The sequence below is a fragment of the Papilio xuthus genome, unplaced genomic scaffold, assembly GCF_000836235.2.
Source record: "Papilio xuthus unplaced genomic scaffold, Pxut_1.1 DF829758.1, whole genome shotgun sequence".
Taxonomy (NCBI): Eukaryota; Metazoa; Arthropoda; class Insecta; order Lepidoptera; family Papilionidae; genus Papilio; species Papilio xuthus.
The window spans coordinates 3,538,969-3,561,343 of NW_013528891.1; the positions used below are offsets into that span (position 1 = coordinate 3,538,969).

A 22,375-nucleotide genomic window follows, 5' to 3' on the forward strand; every position below is an offset into this window, starting at 1 on the left:
CGCCACCGAACGCGACGTAACTCAGACTAACGTAAACGCCGACTGACCAACTGTTCATTTGCTTTCAACATGTATGGCCAATTGACCAATAATTTATACAATTAGGTACTACTTTAGCATAATTAAAAACCAATCGTAGTGACGTAGCAGCTAACTTAAAGCTTAAAACCCGGTCTATTTAAAAAACGACTTTTAGCGCTAACTAAATAACTGAATAAAATATTTCTATACCTCTCTTTCTCTCTGAAAAGACAAGAAAGAAAAGTGCTAATGCTCGACCACAAACCAACCAGATGGTAAGTAGGGATGTAGACGAAGGATGGTTCGCACCAGCGTAGTAAATGTCTACGCACACAGTAAGAGTAAAAGTATGTTGTTATGACGTCATTTTAATCAGGTATCATGTAATTTTATAGGAGTTGTAAATTTTACTTTTTGATGTAAGAGTAAAAAAACCTACACACAGTAATATATGGGGTTTGGTAAAATGTCAATAACTCAGCGAACGTTTTTATCTACACTTCCATTCTAAAGAGGTTTGTATTTTTATTTTTTCGTAACGAATGTACTGGCTATAAAAACTACTGGCTTGTTATGAAATGTTTAAAAATTATGTCCAACCGTGCAAGAGTACCCCAAGTTAAACTTTAAAAGAAATGCATTTAGATTCAACATCACAACCTTTTAACGTATTTGTTTTTATCATTTTCTCGCGAATCATTATTTGAAACCGGTTTTGTGTGATTTTTATTTATTTCTGAAATCAAATGTTTTTGAATTAAACATAAAGTTGTCATGTACACATATTTGGGGGGAAATCAATAAATTTTACATTTTGCTGTTTTATACGCCTTCGTTGTTTTGACTGGATCATTCTATGCATAAATTAAACTGTACCACAATTTTAATTCAAGGTAAATGATTTTAATATTAGAGTTGAGTTTATTTATTCAAAGGTAAATTAATTTTATTAACATGTGTTTCGGCAAAAAAACCGTTTAAAAGGACCAGTTATTCATGCCTTTATGTTACTCAACCATTATACGTTTAATAACAATCTTTAGAATTATTTAATGCTCATAACGATCGTATCTATAAATCTGTTTAATTTACTTAAACCTATTATAACATATTGAAGACTTTTTCACTGAAGTGTACTAAGTCCAGCACTCAGTAATCCGATAAGCGTACGGATCGCTTACACCGACATACATACCTAGAAAGGTACAAACATACAGTTACTTTTTGTCGTTATCACGAATGATAGTTGAGGTAGACAGGGAGGGCGCTAGTGAGCCGTAATAATAATTTAAATAAAACATCATATAATCTGTATCTTAGTGACAGCCGATAGCCTGACAGCTGACAGCTTTTGGAGCAGAGACCAGAGACTAAAAAAGAGAAAGATCTTCCATCCAAAGACAAGTGACAAGCGGGCGAAAGGGGCGAAGGGCGAAAAAACATTATCAAACAATGCTTTGAAGTTTGAACTGACTTTGAGTTTGTTTTTATACAGATATAATATAACTACTCTTTGTTTGCTTTGTTCAATCATGTCCGTTTAGTTTCGCTTAAGTGAATATTTTTTACATTTCTTGTATTCTGTTATTTATCTAATAAGAAGATAACTTTTTAAAACAATAACTATCCAGCTGTTCACACAGCAGACGACCACGTCAAGGTAAGAACAATAACAACTCAACGATATTCGTCACCAAAAGCCGACAAGTGGCCATATTTAAATGAGAACTGTGTAACCTAATTTTGAAGAATTTCATTTGAATCTTGCTATATCTACTAAAGATTCAGAATGGCATGGACAGGATATCAAAAATTCCTTGCTTTAATGATGGTCATCACTGGTTCAATCAATACCCTGAGTACCAAATGGGCGGATAAATTGGAATCCAAAGGTTCTGATGGAGAAATTAGGCCATTTAATCATCCATTCCTTCAAGCAGCCACAATGTTCTTAGGAGAGATATTATGCTTAGTGACATTTAAATTAATATACTATAAAACAAGGAACACAGGAGGCCATGCTTTGACTCAAGGCAATCAAAACTTTAACCCATTTATACTGATGCCAGCAGCCATGTTTGATTTGATTGGCACCTCAATAATGTATATTGGACTTACTCTTACTTATGCAAGCAGTTTCCAAATGTTCCGAGGTTCCATCATCCTCTTTGTTGCTGTATTTTCTACAACATTCCTTGAACGTAAGATTGCTTCAAGAGAATGGGCTGGAATAGCTGGAGTGCTATTGGGACTTGTTATTGTTGGGGCTACAGATGCCATATACCAGGCCCCAGGCGAGGCTAAAGGTAGAAACAGTGTAATAACAGGAGATATGCTGATCATTGTTGCGCAGGTTGTTTCCGCCTGCCAGATGGTATATGAAGAGAAATATGTCACTGGTCTAAACATACCATCAATGCAAGCTGTAGGATGGGAAGGTATATTTGGTTTTTCAGTGCTTTCAGGATTACTGGTCATATTCTATTGGGTACCTGCACCAAGTCACTTTGGTAACAATCCTCGAGGTACTGTAGAAGATGCGATTGATGGATTAATACAAATAGGTAATAACCCGTTGCTCCTTGTAGCAATTATAGGAACAATAATATCTATTGCTTTCTTCAACTTTGCGGGTATAAGCATTACCAAAGAACAATCTGCTACATCCAGAATGGTACTGGATTCTATAAGAACGTTTTTCATCTGGATGGTGTCGCTGGCTGTCTCTTGGCAAGTTTTCCACTGGCAACACCTTGTTGGCTTTAGTATACTGTTAATGGGCATGTTTAAATATAATGGTGTTTTACCTGAATGGAGCCTGTTTCGTAGAAATACTGACAATGTCACCCAAGAGGAGGAGAGAGGTGTTGTTAATGCTGAAGCTGATAATCCTCAAGATGTTTAAATACTCAGAACATTGTCACACATTCAATGCTTCAATGATTTAACGTATCAAAGCGAGATGTCTATAGAATTGTATTAACTTTAAGAAATATTGACGTAATTGTTTACAGTATTCAATTTCCAATCATTTATAATTATGATACAAGTAATTTTAAAAAGAATATATTTAGTTTTGTTACTAACTTCTATAAGAACTGATGTATTAGATAAATTATTGGTTAAAAATAGTATTTAAGATGTAAATGATATTCTTTCATATGATCTGGACAATTTTTTTTAGGTGCAAGTAGTGTATGTCTATAATCCTATATGCTATTTCATCATCAGCTCACTATATGTCCCCACCGAGGGGCTCGGAGCATATGTAAAGGGTGATTATAATATGCTATTTACTAAATACTATTTACTTATTTTATACAAATAATAATTTTCCTTACATATCATGACTTTTATTATGTATTTTGTAATATTAAGCAGATTTAAATCTTTGTAAACACATTGTTATAGCTCAATAAAATGTAATATTATTATGTAAATAAATATAACATAGATAAAGAAATACAATAATATGTGATACTGTCAAACAAGATTAGATATGTTTTGAATTTTATTTGATTAAATTAATGGGCAAAATAATGAAAATTTTCATTCATGGCAACACTTAACATAAATAGTATATCACCTTCCCAAAAACTACGATCTTTGGAGTAAATAAGTAAGCTTTATTCATCACAAAGAAGTTAGAAAACCATAATAATCAACGTATTTTCAACAAAGACGTCAGCATTATCATTTGGGGTTATTAGGTCTTGCTTAGATTGATTAGAACAGCAATTACGATGTATGTTAAAGTCATAATAGTTATTCAAATGTATTTTCCTGTAGGCATATAACTATAATATTTATATTAATTATAAAGTTTCCAATGATAAAGTTTTAACACATACGATAAAAGTATAAATTAAAAAACCTGTTTTTTTTTATGATGTTATATATTTCTTTAATACATAATTTAGTAATTGCTATTGTAAATTTTATAGAAAGTAAAAACATTCACTTCCGTTTCCATAACTTCTAGACAATTACTTGAATTTCCCGCTTTTCTCACTACTGACATGACTTATAGTAGAGCAACGAATTTATAAAAGATGGCGCTGTAAAGAGTTAATTATATGACACCTTATAAATTGTACAATTGTGTATGTAAAAAAAGTAATATTAAACATTTAAATCAAAGTACTTTTATTGCACTGAACCGTTAAAGTAAATGTAAATAGACGAGTATTTAATTTATATATGGCAGCTTCTTATAATTACGTTCCAACTTACGCTGTTGATTTTACATTAAACATTATTTGTGATTAAAACGCATTGAAGAGTAATAAAAATAAAGTTTCTTTCGGTTAATAAATGTACTTAGTTCATATGAAATATTTTTAATTACATAACAATGTAGTTTAAAAAAAATCTGAAGAGTGCGCATGCTCCAATTTAGTGATCGAAATAGTGAAAACAAATTTCGTAGAGGGCGCTGCTCGCGCATATCATCTTTCCCATATTTTATCTCTTTCTCGCTCCTTTTGTGACATTTTTGCGGAACGTCCATCGTGTTTCCTTGTAAAAATTATTATAAAAAATCACATTAGGGCATGGTCTGTACCGTAAAACCTTTAAAAAACCGTGATATAAAATCTATAATCGTGGTAAACTTTTCTTGTGCCAAGTGCAACTAAACTATCAAGATTCCGCCGATAATTCAAAGCCTACCCAGTGGGTGGCTTAATTTGGTAAGTTTCTCTTTACATTTATACTATTATCTGTTTTAAAAACATTAATCAACTAACATTATGATTGGTTAATGTTGAAATGCGCATTTAAAAATACAATATGGTGTGATCACTAATAGATAATAGAATCACTTAACGTATGACAAATTTCTGAAGGTTGATCTGAACCGTGACATTTTCCTATTAGCGTTATTTTAAGTGATATTACTCAGTGAGAAGAACGAATCATTTAATCTATTATATGAATTGCTCCAGAATATATATTGCAATCTTAAGATAAGACTCGTGTCGAAATTTACGTCACAGTCAGATTTCATTAGCCACATATTGTCTTTATAGTGTTAACTAGTTATCACCTGTATACATAAGGCAGTACAAAGTCTACTTACACGAAATGTAACATATTTCACCTATTTATTTAAGTATCATATACTTATGACCATGAAAATATATAACATATGCTCTCTTTACACAGAACATCATGCATTGATAAATATTATTTGTTACAATTCTAAACTAGAGTTAATATGGGAAAGTTTGTTTTGGTTAATATTGTAGTGTTATTTTTAAAGAATTTACTTATATTTAATTTATTTACTTATATATAGTAGGTACTTTATGTATATTTTTTATGTTTGTTATTTAAGATATGTCTATATGTTAAAGAAATGAAAAAGCGTGAATCTCACATTTTATGTACTTTCTGTACTTGATTGGAGTCATTCTATGCTAAAATTCAACAATTTTGCAATTATTTTTTGTTTTTTTTTCTTTGCATGTTTTTTTTTATTTTTTCCTTTTGTTTTCAAACACGCTTTTTCATTTCATTGTAGGTGTGAAGATTTAAGAAATGGAAAAGAAACAAGACTCATTCTTTCTTCGTACAAAAAAACCACAACATAAAAATAAAAACATTGATAAACAAAAGTCTAAGCCATTGGAGAATGAAAAAGAGAGAAGACAAAATAATTTTGATACTAACCGTCCAGTAGTAAAAGATAAAAAAGATGAAAGCGAAAAGAAACCATTCGATAAAAAGGCATATCGTCTTAAGAAATACAGTAAGAAATATAAATTAGAACAATGGGAGGAAAAAAGAAAGAAGAAACTTCTATATGACTATCATAAGAGTATTAAAAATGATCCATTGCTCGGTTCCTATACTCCAAAATCCTTTGACGAAGACACTATTGATTCTAATCCACCTGAAGTTGGTAAATTTGTCAGACATCCAGATCTCATTGAAAAAGCAGCGCAATTAGTGAAAAACACTAAAAAAGACCCATTTCAAAAGGCTAAAGAACATTATGAGAAGATAAAGTTAGAGAAATCGCAGAGGCAGCAAGAATTACAGAAGTCCAAAGAAGAGAAAGCCCAGAAGTTGCAAGAATATAAGAAGAAGAAACAAGAACGGTACAAGAAACTAAGCAAGAAGACGAAGAAAGGACAGCCAGTGATGACTGGTAGATTAGAATTGTTATTGGAGAAAATACAAAAATAAAATAAAAAGTACTTGTAACCAATTTTATTAAGAACAATTAAATGAAATCATGAATAATATAATCACTGTTTATTATAAAAAAATCAAAACCATACGAAAATATCTAGTTCAAACATGGACCACATTTAAAAAAAAATAGTCAAAATCTATCTTACTAATATTATAAATCGAAAGATTAGATGGACAAATACTTGTTAGAAGGTATATCCAGAATGGCTCAATGGATCTTGATGAAATTTGGCACAGTTGTAAAAAAATCATCATCAGCTCACTATACATCCCCACAGAGGGGCTCGGAGCCAACCCTATATTAGGGGTGACAGTACCATAGTCAACCACGCTGGCCAAGTGCGGGCTGGTTGACTCCACTGGTTGGATGTCGAACATAATCTGAAAGAACACACAGGCTACTAATAATTTTTTTTTATTTCCGCGCGCACAAATTCGCGGATAACAGCTAGTTGTATTATATTAGACGCCAATAGCGATATTTTCTCGCCAATAAACATATCTCTCTTATCCGAGTTTCTCGCTTATAGAGGTTATAAGTTAGGACTAGATAATGACACTGCTTTGTAGAGGTTTCTCTCTTGCGGTTTCTCCTTTGGGTCATATAAAATTTCCTAATAACATTTTAATAGTGTTTACAAGAATAATCCAATGATTTCATTTCTTGCTCATTTAGTTTGCTAATGAAGTAATATTTCATTATGACTGCAAATTACTATTGTGCTGAAGTTAACACTATCACAATAATTTGTAATCTACATTTGAATTCAATGTTGATTTTACTTTCTCCATTTACAAACAATATAAAGTGTTTACGGAGTGTTGTCTGTGAGTATTTTTTTTAATTTTCCACTGCTATAAAGGAACTGTTTTCTGATACTATATTTTTTAATCTTTAAATGATAAATCAAAAACAAATAAATTTAATATTTTTTTACTTGAATAGTGGTATAAGATATTGACATATGTGTTGCTATTTATTAAAATACTCTGGTGGGTTTATTCTGTTATAATACTCAAACCAACGTGGATTGACATCTGTCATTCTCTTTGAATAAAAATATAGATAATATATATATATTTTTTTGTACTAGTAACTGTAACTCAAATTAGGTATGGATTTTAAATCTTAATCTTTCTTATTATTTACACTATTTTTTTAAACCCAATTGCTATTTTCTACTATATGCAGAGTTTTGAAGATTTTTAAATTTGGCGAATTGCCATTTGACCTTAACTCAGCCACCGTTTTGTGCATGTTTATCATGTACTTACAAAATTATTTACCTTAGCATATAAATGTATGTATGGTACATACCACTATTTTTCGTTAACATACAAACTTTATTGGCAGAAGAAAACATTGTGATGCAACCTACACATATCTGTGAAGAAATTCAAAGATATGTCTGAAGTCAACCCGCACTGGGCTAAAGTTGACTATGGCCTAGTCACACCTTCCTTGGGTAGGTTCCGAGCCCCATCAGTGGGGATGCATAGTGAGCTGATGATACAAACTTTAATGCAATATTTTTATAACGTTAGTATAATATGTCACACATGCAATTTTATCTAGTGTCAAAACCTAGTAAAAAATTATCAACCATCCAATTTGCAAAAAAAAGCTATAAATCATTGTATCATATAGTTTAAACATGTATAAATCACTATCTATTATCAAAAAACGCGTTATTATTATTTAATTGTATAAAGAAATCATATCTTTTGGACAAATGATTTGACCCCGTGCTATCTCGGCGCCATTTTTGAATTCGCATCGAATACATGCGTGATTGTTTCTTGAATAGTGATTTGACCTCTTATATAATGATAATCCTGGACTGATGACGAAGTTTTACGATGACTGGTAGTTAAGTTGAGGGTTCGCAGTATTTTGAATGTGGTCTACGAGAAAAAATCACAATTTTTGGTTGACATCTAGGTTATAGGACAAACACTGCCATACTAGCACAAAAGTTCGTTATACGATTCTATTTTACTAATATTATAAATATGAATGTTTGGATGGACGGATGGATTGTTAAAGGTATCACCAGAAAGTATGCATTGATCTTGCTGAAATTTGGCATAGATGTAGATCAGGCCCGGAAGAACACATAGGCTATCAATTAAGTTTTTTTTAATTCCGTGCGGCCGGCGTCCCGCGTGACAGATAGAGTTCTATAATTATAGTTTTTTTAATTATTGATTTTTTTATTATAATATTTTAAGATAGTGCAATGGACAGTAACCGTAATAATGGAGATAGGTATTTTAATATTGTGCTATCATTTTGTTTGTAGAAAGCATTTGTTTAAGATCGGTGAAGATTATGCGCTATTGTTTCCAGGAATTTTTGTACACATTACGTAAATTCTACATTCATTTCTTTACATAAATGTAAGATATCTGATTCGAATTAGGAATTAATAATTATTTAATTAAGTTATTAGAAAAAAAAAACAAAAGTACTACGTGATATATCCGAATCACCTTAATATATGAAGTAAAGTGAGGTCTAGGTATTAAATTATACGAAATCTAAAAATTGTACGTGATTATTAACCAGTAAATAATAACAATACAAAAAAAATCAAACATTTAGTTTTCTTTTGAACAAATATTAAAAAAACAATTGTGATTAAAAAATGGCATTCCACAGCGGTGCGATTCTCGCGCAATTTTTTGCTTCGCACAGCCGCGTTGTGGAACGGTCTGTTCTCGGCGGTATTTCCAAACCAATACGACTTAGGGACCTTCAAGAAGCGAACATACCATTTCCTTAAAGGCCGGCAACGCATCTGCGGTTCCTCTGGTGTTGCAGATGTCCATCGGTGTCGTTGATCACCTCAGTGTTCCCATCGCTCGTTTGCCCCTTCTCTTATTAAAAAAAATACTTAATTAGTAGCCTATGTGTTCTTCCAGACTATGTTCTGCATTTACGCCAAATTTCAGAGAGATCCAAGTAAGTTCCCTGGAAATACCTTCAAACATCCATCCGTCTAAACATTCGTGTTTATAATATTAGTAAGACATTTATTATCCACACATTAGTTAGTGGTCGAATTTTAGTTATTCTTCCAATGATTTTCTTATAAGGAAGGGAAGTGAAGAAAGAAGACATCTTTCTGTGCATCTCCTTATGTTAAGTGATAGGCAACGCATCTATAGCCTTTTGACTTCTTGTTGTCACAGCGGCAAGTCAAACGTCATATGTCACTTCGCTTTTTTTTTATAAGAAAAGGAGGCAAACGAGTGGCGGGAACACCGATTACAACATTCTAATTTAAAAAATAAAAGATAATTATTTCCTTATCAAAATCTTTGTTTAAGGTTTGAGGTTATGTTTATAAATGATATATTTCTCTGAAATTAAACATTGTATTCATTGCGTTATCGTTTGACAAACTTAAAAGTTTGTTTTATCACATTTATATGAATTTTAATCTATTGTTGTGTCTTTAAAATATATTTACAATTGTGATAAGAAATTTCTGAGAATTATTAAAACGCCGTAGTAACTAAGTACAAAGAATTGAATAAATATTTGTGTCAGACGGAGAAAAATACTATTTAACCTCAAAGAATGCAATGCAAATACAGAGAACTATACATAAGCTTCTAAATTGCATTGAATAAACATAAACAAATCAATGTTTGATTAAGAAAATAGATTGTATTATTTACTAGCTGACGCCCGCGACTCCGTCCGCGCGGAATTAAAAAAAAAAACTATTGGTCGTAGCGTAATGTTATATAGCCAAAAGCCTTCCTTTGTAAATGGACTATCCAACAAAAAATAGTTTTTCAAATCGAACCAGTATTTCCTGAGATTAGCGCGTTTAAACAAAATCTTCTGCTTTATAATATTAGTATAGATTTACACAGTATTTAAATATGTATTTTAAAGCTTTAACAATGGATACAGTTGAAAAGTTTTCTAAGAGGACTGAACCCTAGTAATATTGGTCAAACACCAGCAACATCGGTGCACGAATGGGCTTCGCCCGGCGCACTACCGCGACTAGAAGACAAGCGTCTAGTAGTGCATGACGGAGGCCCGATTTTCCCTCTTTCTCTTCTAACCCTTTTCTTATAAGAAAAAAGTTAGAAAGGGCAAGTGGACCGTATTTGCGGATGTCTATAGTGGTCGCTTCGCTATTTTGGCCGCTTACTCGTTTGCAGCCATATAATATTATAAAAAAAATAAACAATAACTCTATGGTACCATCGAAACTTTATGGCTTGTCCCATTTTAGGGTCAGCAGTAGATAATCACAATCTACATTAAACTTTAAATCTTTTAGTAAAGATTATTTTCCTTTATAACATTAGCGTATATATAAACTAGGTCAACTTTAAGGTTAGTTTTAATTACGTTAATTGAAGTTGATGTCAATAATAACATTGTCCCGCACCCCCTACAGTGTACTGATAGTGGGGACAGAGGTCAATAGAAGTCTGCTATTAAAGATTAGAACTAACATTATTCTATGTTCCGTAACTATCCCATTCCAAAGCAATGCTTAAATTTTGTAACAAAGTTCACATTTAAATGACATTACTCTAAAATGCCATCATCGTCAGCCCACTATAAGTTATCATTGGCTCGAAGCCTATCTTAAATTACGCTTACATCAACTGATACCACCTAAAATACATTTACTCCTAATTGTAATATTATTTAAATTGTCTGGGAATGGTTTAGATTCACAATTTTCATCAAATATTAACTTCATATTAATTTATTCTAATTAAAGACGTGTAGACAGGACAACGTCTGTCGGGTCCGCTAGTACTTGTATAAATCAGTATGTTTGGATGAATGGATGTTTGTTTGTAGGTATCTCTGGAACAGCTCAACGGATCTCGATGAAATTTGGCACACATATAGATAGTCTGGAAGAACGCATAGGCTACTTATTATGCTTATTAATACCGCGCGAACGGAGTCGCGGGCGATATCTCGCAATTGACTATTGTTTAAAATAATCTTGTATGCAGTAAAAGACGCAGTTTGTATTAGTGCACGAACGTGGAAGATCTGTCGCATAATGTTACGTATATATTTACAAATGGTTTATCGTTTCTTGGAAATTCATATAGAGCTTTTATCATTTGTTTGCTTTTTGATGTCTGGCACGCGCTGTTGTATTGACTGACTGCTAGGGCTGGAAAAAAATCGTTACAGATTTGTACAATTTGGTAATGAACAACTATAAAACAATGCCGTGGATAAACTAACGTAGATGCCACGGTCTGGTTGGACGTAGGAGAACACCGCGGGGTTTAGTGGGTAGTCCAGTCTTGTTCCCAGGCCGGTAGTCCCACACGAAACCGTCCCTGCTGCCCCCGCAGCACGGACGGCGAAGTGCATAAACGCATTCCCCGCGTTAACAAAAAAAAAACTATAAAACAACTCCTTTATCTCGCCAATCCGGTAACAATAACGAAGTAACAGCCTGGGCCGAGGCTTCCGAGGGAGCCCTCGAGTCTTGTTACTCGTAAACGAGGTTCGGGCTAAGCGCCATCTGCGATCGGCCATCTCGAGCCCGGTGAAGCTGTAAATGCCTCTTCAAGGCAGTGACTACTCAGTCACAAAAAAATCCTTAATCCCATACCCTTAGTCCAGGCTTAGGCGAAGACTTAGGGCTTCCATTTGGCTCTTTTCTGGTACACTTCTGTTACCTAAATATTAGTATAGTACCAATTTGTTAGGTACTTATTACTCTCGTAGCATTATTTTACATTGTCTAAATCTCTCAATCGTATATTTAAAAGATATTCAAAAATTCTCAACAAGAATCAATGGTAAAAAAAATCACAAACAAGTGACAACATAGTCATATTTTAAATTGGAGAGACATGTTAAACGAAAAAGGTGCTCAGATGGCTGAATGCCAACTGAAACTGGTGCCCTTGAGCTAACTTAACCTCAAGGGCGCTTGAAACTCCCTCACCTTGGGTTAATATTCACTTTCGAAGAAAACAATTGGCAATTCATAGATTATATTTGTCATAGATGGGCAATACTAATACAAAGTTATGTAGCAAAGAGGTTTTATGACGATATTTAGAAACTAATTGTGGGTTTCTGAGTCCCCAATCTCTGTTTAAATCATATTGTTATCTCTGTGTTGTGAACGGTAATGACAGGGACGACGATATGTTTTGTCCAGACATTTTGGTGTCAGAAGCCCACGGTAAATGAAGGAAATATTTATATGTAATTGTAAAGGCGACGCATGTTGGCTAATTCGATTTCTTAAACTAACTATTTCGTTTGCCAAATGTTCCATGAATAATGCATGAAAACTGTTCCAATACTCTGTACGGAATCGAAATGACTCATCAAGTGTAATGATTTGTTGCTCGGAAAATTTATTTCCGATAGTCAAACAATGTACCTGAAAATTCAGAGGGAATAAGCAAGAATCTTTGCGACAAGCGCCTTCGTATCGTCGTCAATTATGTCAAAATTTGTACTTTAAGCTCTATAGGCTACACAAATTTCAATACTTATCGATGACGATACGATGGCGTGTCACAAATATTCGTGCTAGGTCCACTATACCTACAAGTTTCACGAATTTTTTACAGCTTAGACCTGTACTAATATTTTAGGAAATCACTGATAAACCATAGATTACTAAGGCGTTTTTACATTTGTTCGACAAAAGTTTTCTGTCAATAAGTTCCCGCCAATTGTCATTTGATAGACAAATCACATTTTATAATCCTATTGTCTATGTTTTAAAATATTCCTCAAGTTATCGCAATGCTAATGTTATTAGAGTAATCTTCCACATACTACGTTGTGTTAATTATTAATTTCCCATAATAAATCATGCGCGTCCATAAAATCACGACTCACAAACAAGATTGTCTGACAGCGCGCGCGTGCCACGACAATAGGGTTACCATGATAATGTTTCTTGGAACTGTCCGATAATGTTAGAAAAATATACTTATTGCTATTAATTATTACGAAATTATTATTATAAGAATAGTTTATTTATTAAATGCATTATGACTATAAAAATGAAATAACTAACAGTGCGAAATTTACATAAAAAATGTGAAATTTGCGTTATGGTATTACGAGTCTTATTTATTATCTTCAAATTTATGGTGACCTTAATTGTGACGTCATCAAATGCGGTTTGGAGCAGTAGCGTCTGGCGTGGCTCGCGGCTTCTGGTTACATCAGCGTGGCCCATCTCTCGTGATTCCAACTCGCAAACCTACTGATAACGATCCCATTTAAATACAACGCGACGCTTGACACATTCATCAGTTTCCCGCTATTTGTGCGACGAGTGACAGTCGTTGTTTGTCTTCGGAAAACGTCTTAAATTAAAAAAAATATATATCTTCGGATCAGTTCAGCTGATACGAATTCACGTTGAAGTTCATAAATAGTATTCATTATTTAGCAACAACCAGCAGGTTGTTGCTTAAAGGTCAATAAAAGCTTTGAGAATTACGCTATCAAAGGTAACCTTTTTTTAAAATATTTTATTTTATAATACTGGTTTTTATAAAACAATTACACGATTTTAAGAAAAAAAAGAAAAGAACCACAGCAAACATTCACTAATTTTAATGTTTGCATAATTTTCGTATATTTCCTTTGTTACATAATGGGTAAACTATTATTTCAATAGGTACTACGTAATAATTGCAAAAAATGTATTCAAATGTTTTTTTTTAATTTGTCAAATACATTTAACATTTCATAGCTCTAGTACCGTAGTAACATTGACCTTGACTGAGAGTTAACTCCTGCGCTGGCGCCATGTGACGTCATATGCGACGCAAGATGGCCGCTACACAAAAAAATATTTTAAGTTCGGATTTATATAGCAGAATTCTTTAGATATTCTTGAATTTTTAGATTACTGAATAGAAGTTAATTTTAAAACGTATTTTTTCCTAGTTTAGTAATTCATTTGTATATTTTCGTGTATTATTCGTCAATTTTGATTTGCGTTTCATGATTTAAAAATTAACAACCATTTGATACCTGATATCCTATTTAACAACTTGATAGCATTGATTTAATGATTGACATTTTATTAATGCAATACTTTTTACTTTATTTTATTTCATCTAAAATTAAATCTATATTTAACATATACAAGTTCCTGTCTACGATATAATATTAACGTCATTATTTTTTACATTTAATTTGATTTTATTTAATTATTAAAACAACGTTTTTTTTTGTAATTTTATGTAACTAAATTATAATGTGGCTGTACGATACAGTAGCATTTGCCTAAACGACGACGATAAATATTCTAACCTATAATGATACGTTACATTGCGAACGATATTCTAAGAACATACCTTTTAAAGGCAAGTACATTTCTAATTTATAACTGAAATTATATGTTGAATCAAACGAGACTCAAACGTGATATATTATTTAGGTATGAAATGCTACTACCAATACCAAACATTCAATTGATGAATAATTTTATACCTAAATAGGTCCGTTATTTTCCAAACTAGTTGTTTAGGTAGATTATGTTTTGTGACATAATCATTTATTTAATGTTGGTGAAGTCACAAGTTAAGGCATTTGCTTTGTTTTATATCGTTTTACGTAAAGTTAGTAACAATAACAGTAGATTTCTTCTCATATTTATTAACAAAAAATTATCACTCAAAATTTTATTCTGATTTTTAAACTTTAAATACTCAGTAAATAAATAATTATTTACATTTCCTCATTCTTGTATATTTTTATCAAGTTGTTATATAACATTTAGATGAATCCAATTCAAAGATTCGACGATATCCGCGAAATGGGATGATATTTTTATCATCTTATCTAAACATTATCGATACAGGCTGTGCTCTTGACTTAGTACTCAATTTGTTACGTTTCCGAACGTATAGTGTTTTAAAATAATTTAAAATTACATTTTTAATCTGCATATTATTGCATATAGCAGTGGATACTCGAATGGGCCGGTTTGACCGGTGAAAAAACGTATCACAAAGATTAAATAAATATTTAGAAGTATATAATCGTCCTCGTTAGAGATTGGTTAGTTGGATATATTTAGGAAATAAATGCTTCCTTCTTACAATTGTACCTTTGTAGGGTAGTTGTATATATTTGTGTTCAAATATGTGTTATGTTGTTGCAGGGAGCACCGGCCTTGTCCGGCGCATCTGGCTGTGCCGGGCGACGTGCGCCCGCCTGCCCCCGCCCGCCGCGCTGCTGGCGCCGCGCGCTCAACGTTGACCCGCCCTGGCAGCGAGCACGGGCCCGCTGACGCCACACCACGCGATACACGTACGTATACCCCGCCTAACCCATTTCACCCGAACATACCCTACATGTCCTATTCATCTGAACATACCCTTATTGCTTCATTTAGACCAGTGGTTCCCAAACTTATTTTGTCTACTGCCCACTTTGAGAATAAATATTTTTTTAGCGCCCCCATATTTTCACATATTTAAAAACCACTATAACTTCAAATTAAATTAATTAATTATTGTGTAATTAATAATTAACCTACTTTCGTAGACCACAAAAGTCGAACTTACCCTATTTTAGTTCAACAAGTAACTCAAAATTACTTATGCGTTACCTAGTCATATAATAGGGTAGGTTCCGAGCCCAATGTGGACGTATAGTGAGCTGATAATTCCTTATACAGCTGACACCTGTGGACTAGCGCTAGTGGGCCCCCACCACCGGCCTCTGTTACGTGACACCGAGCCCCCGTGCGCCGCACACAACGCGCCGAGGGTACATCGCTTGCCTATCAACCGACACCTCGCATCGAGGATACGATAGCCAAAGTCTACAATATCAAAAAAAAAGACGACAAAAAACTTCGTTTCAAGGACACCGAAGCTTATTAAGATACCAAGTAAAATGAAGGTGATTGAAGATGAACAGCGCGTGAGGGTGATGGAGGGGCAATGGACCCCGGAAGCGGTGATCAAGGAGATCGTGGAAGAAGGGGGGCATGATGAACCCTTCTATGTAATGGACCTGGGCGAGGTGGTCGCCCGGTACCATCACTGGAAGGAGCTTATGCCCAGGGTCGAGCCATTCTACGGTGAGTTACATTCAAGTATTATAAACCAACGATACCAAAAAATAGAAGTACTAGGCATAGGTTATTTAATCAAGTATAACACATTTCAAATACCTTGACCGTTCTTCTTACGAGTCGTTGCATAGAACTTAATTTTAGGTGTGTTACGGCGTAGCTTAATGCGGGGAAGGCACTGCACAGCGCACATGATCTTGAGCTACTCAGATATTTGAAAAGGGTTATACTAGTTGTATACACTTTTGACATTGTTATGAATGGTTGAGTGTTAAAAGGTTTTAGAATGAGACTATAGATTACATACTTACGTATGCGTTCCATAGTTCATTATTGTTATAATTTCTTGTTTAAATTTATTTATCATATTTTTAATATAGTACATTTCATATCAAAAAAAATATACAAAACATATTATATTAAAAACAGAAAACCACCGGCTGCGGAATCCCATGACTCAAACAAAGAGTGGTCAGGGCTGCAGTGACAGGAAACTTATCACGATGCGCATAGTTTCTAGGATAACTGCCTTTTGTATCGGGCCCTTAATCCAACTGTTTAGCGAGAGCTTCTTGAGATGTTGGTCGAAGCTCTTCGCTATCAGTCCATTTTCCAATATTGGTAGTCCATGTCATACGCTATGATAATTGTTTATTATTGTTATAGCGGTGAAATGCAACGACGACAAGTTGTTGGTGAGCACGCTGGCCGCTCTGGGTGCTGGCTTTGATTGCGCCTCTAAAGCTGAGATTGAAATGGTCACCGGCCTCGGCGTGCGACCAGAGTCAGTATACATTTATAATTGTACTGTTCCCCACGACTCTAGTGAGGAATAAAAAAAAATACAAGTAGTCTATGTGTTCTTCCAGACTATTTTCTACGTCTATGCCAAATTTCAGCAAAATCTGTGCAGCAGTTCTGGAGATACTTTCTAATAAACATCCATCTATACATTCGCATTTATAATATTAGTAGCTCTAGCCCGCGACCCCGTTCACGGGAAATTAAAAAAAAGCTTAAATTCTACATTTATCCCAAATTTCATCAAAATCCCTTGAACCTCCTATCTAACAAACATCCATCCATCCATTTTCATTTATAATATTAAAAGTAAGATTTAGTAATTTATTTCAAGTAATAATAAAGTAATTGCATATATTGTTGCGCAGGCGCATTATATTCGCGAATCCGGCGAAGCTGGCGTCTCACATCCGCTACTCATCGTCCGTGGGAGTCGACCTGATGACCTTCGACTCGGAGACAGAGCTGGTCAAGATCAAGCAGCACATGCCGCATGCACAGTCAGTATATATTTAACATTTAAGGCACGGTATATACAAGACCATGTACCAATGTGTTTTTATAGATTTCTTATATTTATTCTATAATTTGAATGCACATTTATTGCCTCGACTTGTCCGTTTAACCGTAGGTTTCTGAGGTCAAAAATTCGAATTAAAACATATCTTTATTATGTCAAAGAAATTTGGTCTCAGAAACTAACGATAAATAGTAGTACTTTATAGCCCTCACTATACACATTTATATATATATAAATCCACACTATGAGCTTCCCTTAGTGATAATTTAACGTGTGTGTTGTGTCAGGTTGGTGGTACGCATCAGATGTGATGCGGCGGCGGCGCGCTGTCCGCTCGGCATCAAGTTCGGCTGCGACCCTGTCACTGAGGCGCCGCGACTCCTCAAACTGGCTGCTGTCTTCGGACTCAGGGTACGTCGTACACACAGACAGACAAGTTTACATTGTATTTATTATGTTAGAAATAATTTCTTTAAATATTGGACAGTGTAAAATATCTTACTAGTATTATAAATGTATGGATGTATGGATGTTTGTTACTAGATATAGATATAGAACATAGTCTAGAAAAGCACATAGGCTACTATTTTTTTTTAATTTCTCATGAATGGAGTCAGGGGCAACAGCTAGTTTAAAATATCAAACTTACAATTTCATTCAAAAGAATAATAAAACGAGCCCAATTATATTAAACACTAGTTGTCGACCGCTACTCCGTCCAGGCGGAATTAAAAAGTAAATTATTAGCTTATGTGTTCTTCCAGACTATGTTCTATATATATGCCCAATATCAACGAGATCGGTTCAACCGTTTTGGATTTACCTTTCAAACATCCATCCATCCATACATCTAAACATTCGCATTTATAATATTAGTAAGATTTAATAAAATATAAATTATAAACACTTAAATTGCCCTTTTGGGTTTAGTATAGTATAAAAAATCTACTCTTTCACTTCCCTTAGTGAACATCCGACTCTGAGTACGCTGAACATAAAAATGAGAAGTTACTAAAGCATTGTTTCGTGCAGGTGGTGGGTGTATCCTTCCACGTGGGTTCTGGTGCTGAGGAGAGCGGTGTGTACGCGCGCGCCATACAGTACTGCCGCGCACTGTTCACACTCGGCGCAGCTGCTGGACACGCCATGCATCTGCTGGACCTGGGCGGAGGCTTCCCAGGACACACTGGATCCAGTATACGCGAGGTTTGTCTAATATACTGTTATAATTAATTACCTACAAGTTAATAAAAATAACCTAAAAAGATATTTAATTATCTATAAGACAGTTTTAAGCAAATTACTGTGGGTTTCTGAGTTTAATGGCGATATGTTTTATACAGAGATTTTGGTTTAGAAACCCACGATTAATGACCTTTAAGTAAGGTAATAGTCGCTTGTAAGCTTTATATAAGTCTTGATTTATTTTGTCTGATATTGTTTTATAGAATACTAGCTGTCGCCCGCGATTTCGTACGCGCGGAATTACAAAAAAATCTTAATAACTAGTCTATGTGTTTTTTCAGACTACATTGTACGTCAGTGTTAAATTTCATCAAGATCTGTTGAGATGTTCCGAAGATACCTTCAAACAAACATCCATCTAAACATTCACATCTATATATATAAAAGAAAGTCGTGTTAGTTACACTATTTATAACTCAAGAATGGCTTTACCGATATGCCTGAAAATTGGTGAGGAGGTAGCTTAAAGCCAGGAGACGGACGTAGGGAACTATTTATTCTTTTTTTTTAGAATTTATGCTTTGAAGAGCTGCTTTTTATTTAACATGTATATTTAGTTTTCTTATATGGCCACGCAGACGGAATCGCGGGCGACAGCTAGTTTATAATATTAGTAAGATATATATGTGATTGTTACAGACGGCTCAAGTGATCAACGCAGCGTTGGATGCCAACTTCTCTGGATGCGAGGTGCGTGTCATTGCGGAGCCAGGCCGGTACTTCGCCTGTGCTGCCTACACCCTCGCCACAATGGTCTACGCTAAACGTGAGGTAAGCAATAATACACTTGTTGTAACAGTGGTAGAGCCCGCTTTAACATCTTCGCACGAATTGGCCCACCTCGTCCGGTGAAATACCACGACCACACAGAAGACACGCGTCAAGTGGAAGCAATTCCAACTACAGTCTGATGAGTGTGCGTCCCGGAGGCCTAAGTTAGTCCTCTTACCCTTTCTACCCTTTTTCTTATAAGGAAAGGATGGGAAGTGGAAGTGGACTTTCCGGATGAGAGGATGCATAGGAAGGGAAGATCTTTTCTTTCTGTGCATCCTCTCCTCCGTCGATTAAATGTAGGCAACGCATATGCAATTGCGTATGTCTATGGGCTGTCACTTCGCTATTTCAGCGATTTCAGGTGGCCGCTCGCTCGTTTGCAACCTTACGATATAAAAAAAAAAACTTGTTTAAATCTCATTCACTCTCTTGGGCTCCGAGAGGCTCCGAGCCCCTCTGTGGGGAAGGTATAGTGAGCTGATGATGATGATATCATATTTATTTCATGAATATTTTATTCTACGTATGCAGGTGCCTGCTAAGGAGGATGATGTGGAGGAGACCCATACAATGTACTTCATGAACGACGGCGTGTATGGCTCCTTCAACTGCTTGCTGTACGACCACCAGGAGGTGACACCTGTGCCGCTCAACACGGTCAGTTCACAAATATTATGTAGATCGTGGTAGCGAGACAAAATGCATTCGTTTCGATGTGATTCCATTGTGAAATTCAATAATGTATAAAACTGACGAAATTTACAATGATGTCGCGCGAGTTTTCTATGGAAACGCTTCGGAGCGAATGCACTTTGTCTAGTTACCTAGTAATATGCAAATTGTAATCGATAACTTTATTTATACAACGGGAAGTTATAGAAAAAATATCAGAATCCAGCACTTTATTATTTAATGTAGTCTTAATATTAGAAGCATCACGAATTAACAAAAGATAAGAGTTAACTCATTATCATCAGCCCTTATCCCTATCGAGGGTCTGCACAGTATGTACTACTCCTCCATACATCTCTATCAGCCGTCATATCCGAGTCTACCCCCTTCTTACGCATATCCTCTTTCACACAGTCATTCCATACTTTTTTTGGTCTTCCTCTACTCTTGTAGCCATCCACATTCAATCTCATTACTTTTTTGCTTATATCTTCATCATCACTCCTCATAACATGTCCAAACAACATAGAGTGAACTAAAGTAATTATATTTAAACTAGTTGTCGCGTGCGACTCCATCTGAGTGGAATTAAACAGACTAGACAGACCAGACTAAGTTCTACATCTGTGTCAAATTTCACTGAAATCGATGTAGCCGTTCTTGAGAGAACTAACAAACATCCATTATATGAATTTATAATATTAATAAGATATAATTTTAATTCATGCAATAAACTAATATTTTGTCAACAGGCGGAGGGCACTCCTCGCAGCTCCTCCTTCTGGGGTCCAACATGTGATGGTCTGGACTGTGTAGTGCCGCGCATGCGCATCCCCGCGCTGCCGCTGGGCGCCTGGCTCGTCTTCCGCGATATGGGAGCCTACACTCTTCCTGTGGCCTCCGCTTTCAATGGGTTTCCCGTGCCCAAGGTCCGAGCAGTAGTCGACCGTCGCCTCTGGTCCGTACTGAAGGAACTCTGGCCCCTCACTGAGAACCATTTCGTGGTGGCACCTCCAGCACCCGTAGCCCCTCTGGCACCTGTAACCCCAGCGCCGGAGCCACATCGCGCAGTATTCGTGGAGTGCGCTCTCAAGTGAGCGAGTATGAGGCTGCCGTTCAATGAGCTTAAAGGCCTATAATCAATATATTTTTAAATGTCTCTGTAGATTTTTACCGTGAATTTACACTGTTGTTATACATGTATTGAAACATGTCTCTTATCAAAGTATGAGAGATGTGTCAATATAAGTAGCTGCAGTTAAGTCACAGTTTAATATTCGATGTAACTAGAACGGCAGTCTGATTGAAAATGTAATTTTCAATTCCTATTAGTTGTTTCTCTTGTTTTTGCCTTTATTATGTACAAGGATGTGCAATATTTATATGAATTTTATTTTTATAATTTTTTTTATATACAAATTGTACGTCCGATGTGTTGGTTACCATCTGGAAAGGATATTTAGGACTAAGGAGCAAATATAGAAAAATCTTAACACATTAAAAACCAAAACTATGTACTAACTTTTGTCAAATTTAAAAAATTACCTAAAATTGATGGTTAATAAGCCTTTTACCAATATTTTTAAGGCATAATGCACATTGAATTTGGATTTGCATAAAATATGCCTCTTAGGCATAATTAACTAAGAACTAAGCGCTTTAAAAAAAATTACAGTATGTTTTTGATGACGTCACTACGATGTTAAATTATTCATTAATTTGGTTCTCTTCTATATTTGCTCTTTGATTAACTCTGTGTTTCCATTGCTGAGACTTGTCACTTTGAAAAAATACCGTTTTTATACAGACAATGGAAACACACGGTAAGACGGTCGGTGTCCATATAAACCTTTAGCTGCCTCATACCTTTGAATTATTCAGCTTTTCGCAAATTAGTTCTCATTTACGCGATTAAATCAATTGCTTTTTTTCATTACTTTCTTCAATATTTTAAAATGCATTTGTCGTTTATTGGCATTTTTATTAATTTTTTTTCTAGCAGATTAGAACATTCCCTGTATTTTATCCACTATTAAGATATTTTTATGGAATTGTAATT

General features: G+C 34.8%; 2 protein-coding genes across 3 annotated transcripts; both read left to right on the top strand.

Moving 5' to 3' along the window:
- Positions 1-1,418: 1,418 nt before the first annotated feature.
- On the top strand, positions 1,419-3,562 carry Tango9 (transport and golgi organization 9). The gene has a single exon (XM_013305971.1). The coding sequence runs from the start codon at positions 1,811-1,813 to the stop codon at positions 2,924-2,926; it is 1,116 nt and encodes a 371-aa protein (XP_013161425.1). The 5' UTR covers positions 1,419-1,810; the 3' UTR covers positions 2,927-3,562.
- Positions 3,563-4,479: 917 nt separating this feature from the next.
- On the top strand, positions 4,480-22,303 carry LOC106127875 (ornithine decarboxylase 1). 2 transcript variants are annotated; one of them, XM_013326173.1, is made up of 10 exons: positions 4,480-4,712; positions 15,384-15,532; positions 15,903-16,310; positions 16,971-17,088; positions 17,474-17,605; positions 17,913-18,036; positions 18,658-18,831; positions 19,510-19,641; positions 20,176-20,301; positions 21,069-22,303. In XM_013326173.1, the coding sequence occupies exons 3-10, from the start codon at positions 16,124-16,126 to the stop codon at positions 21,411-21,413; spliced, it is 1,338 nt and encodes a 445-aa protein (XP_013181627.1). In that variant the 5' UTR covers positions 4,480-4,712; positions 15,384-15,532; positions 15,903-16,123; the 3' UTR covers positions 21,414-22,303. The 2 variants fall into 2 exon arrangements, with proteins under 2 accessions (XP_013181627.1, XP_013181620.1); XM_013326166.1 differs by lacking the exon at positions 4,480-4,712 and adding an exon at positions 13,502-13,719.
- Positions 22,304-22,375: the final 72 nt, after the last annotated feature.

Bases quoted from the DNA above. Each gene is read 5' to 3' on its own strand.
- Tango9 (XM_013305971.1), top strand. From the start codon at position 1,811: ATGGCATGGACAGGATATCAAAAATTCCTTGCTTTAATGATGGTCATC.
- LOC106127875 (XM_013326173.1), top strand. From the start codon at position 16,124: ATGAAGGTGATTGAAGATGAACAGCGCGTGAGGGTGATGGAGGGGCAA. The intron at 18,037-18,657 runs GTACGTCGTACA...TGTTTCGTGCAG, and splicing joins CTGCTGTCTTCGGACTCAGG to GTGGTGGGTGTATCCTTCCA. The intron at 18,832-19,509 runs GTTTGTCTAATA...TGATTGTTACAG, and splicing joins CTGGATCCAGTATACGCGAG to ACGGCTCAAGTGATCAACGC.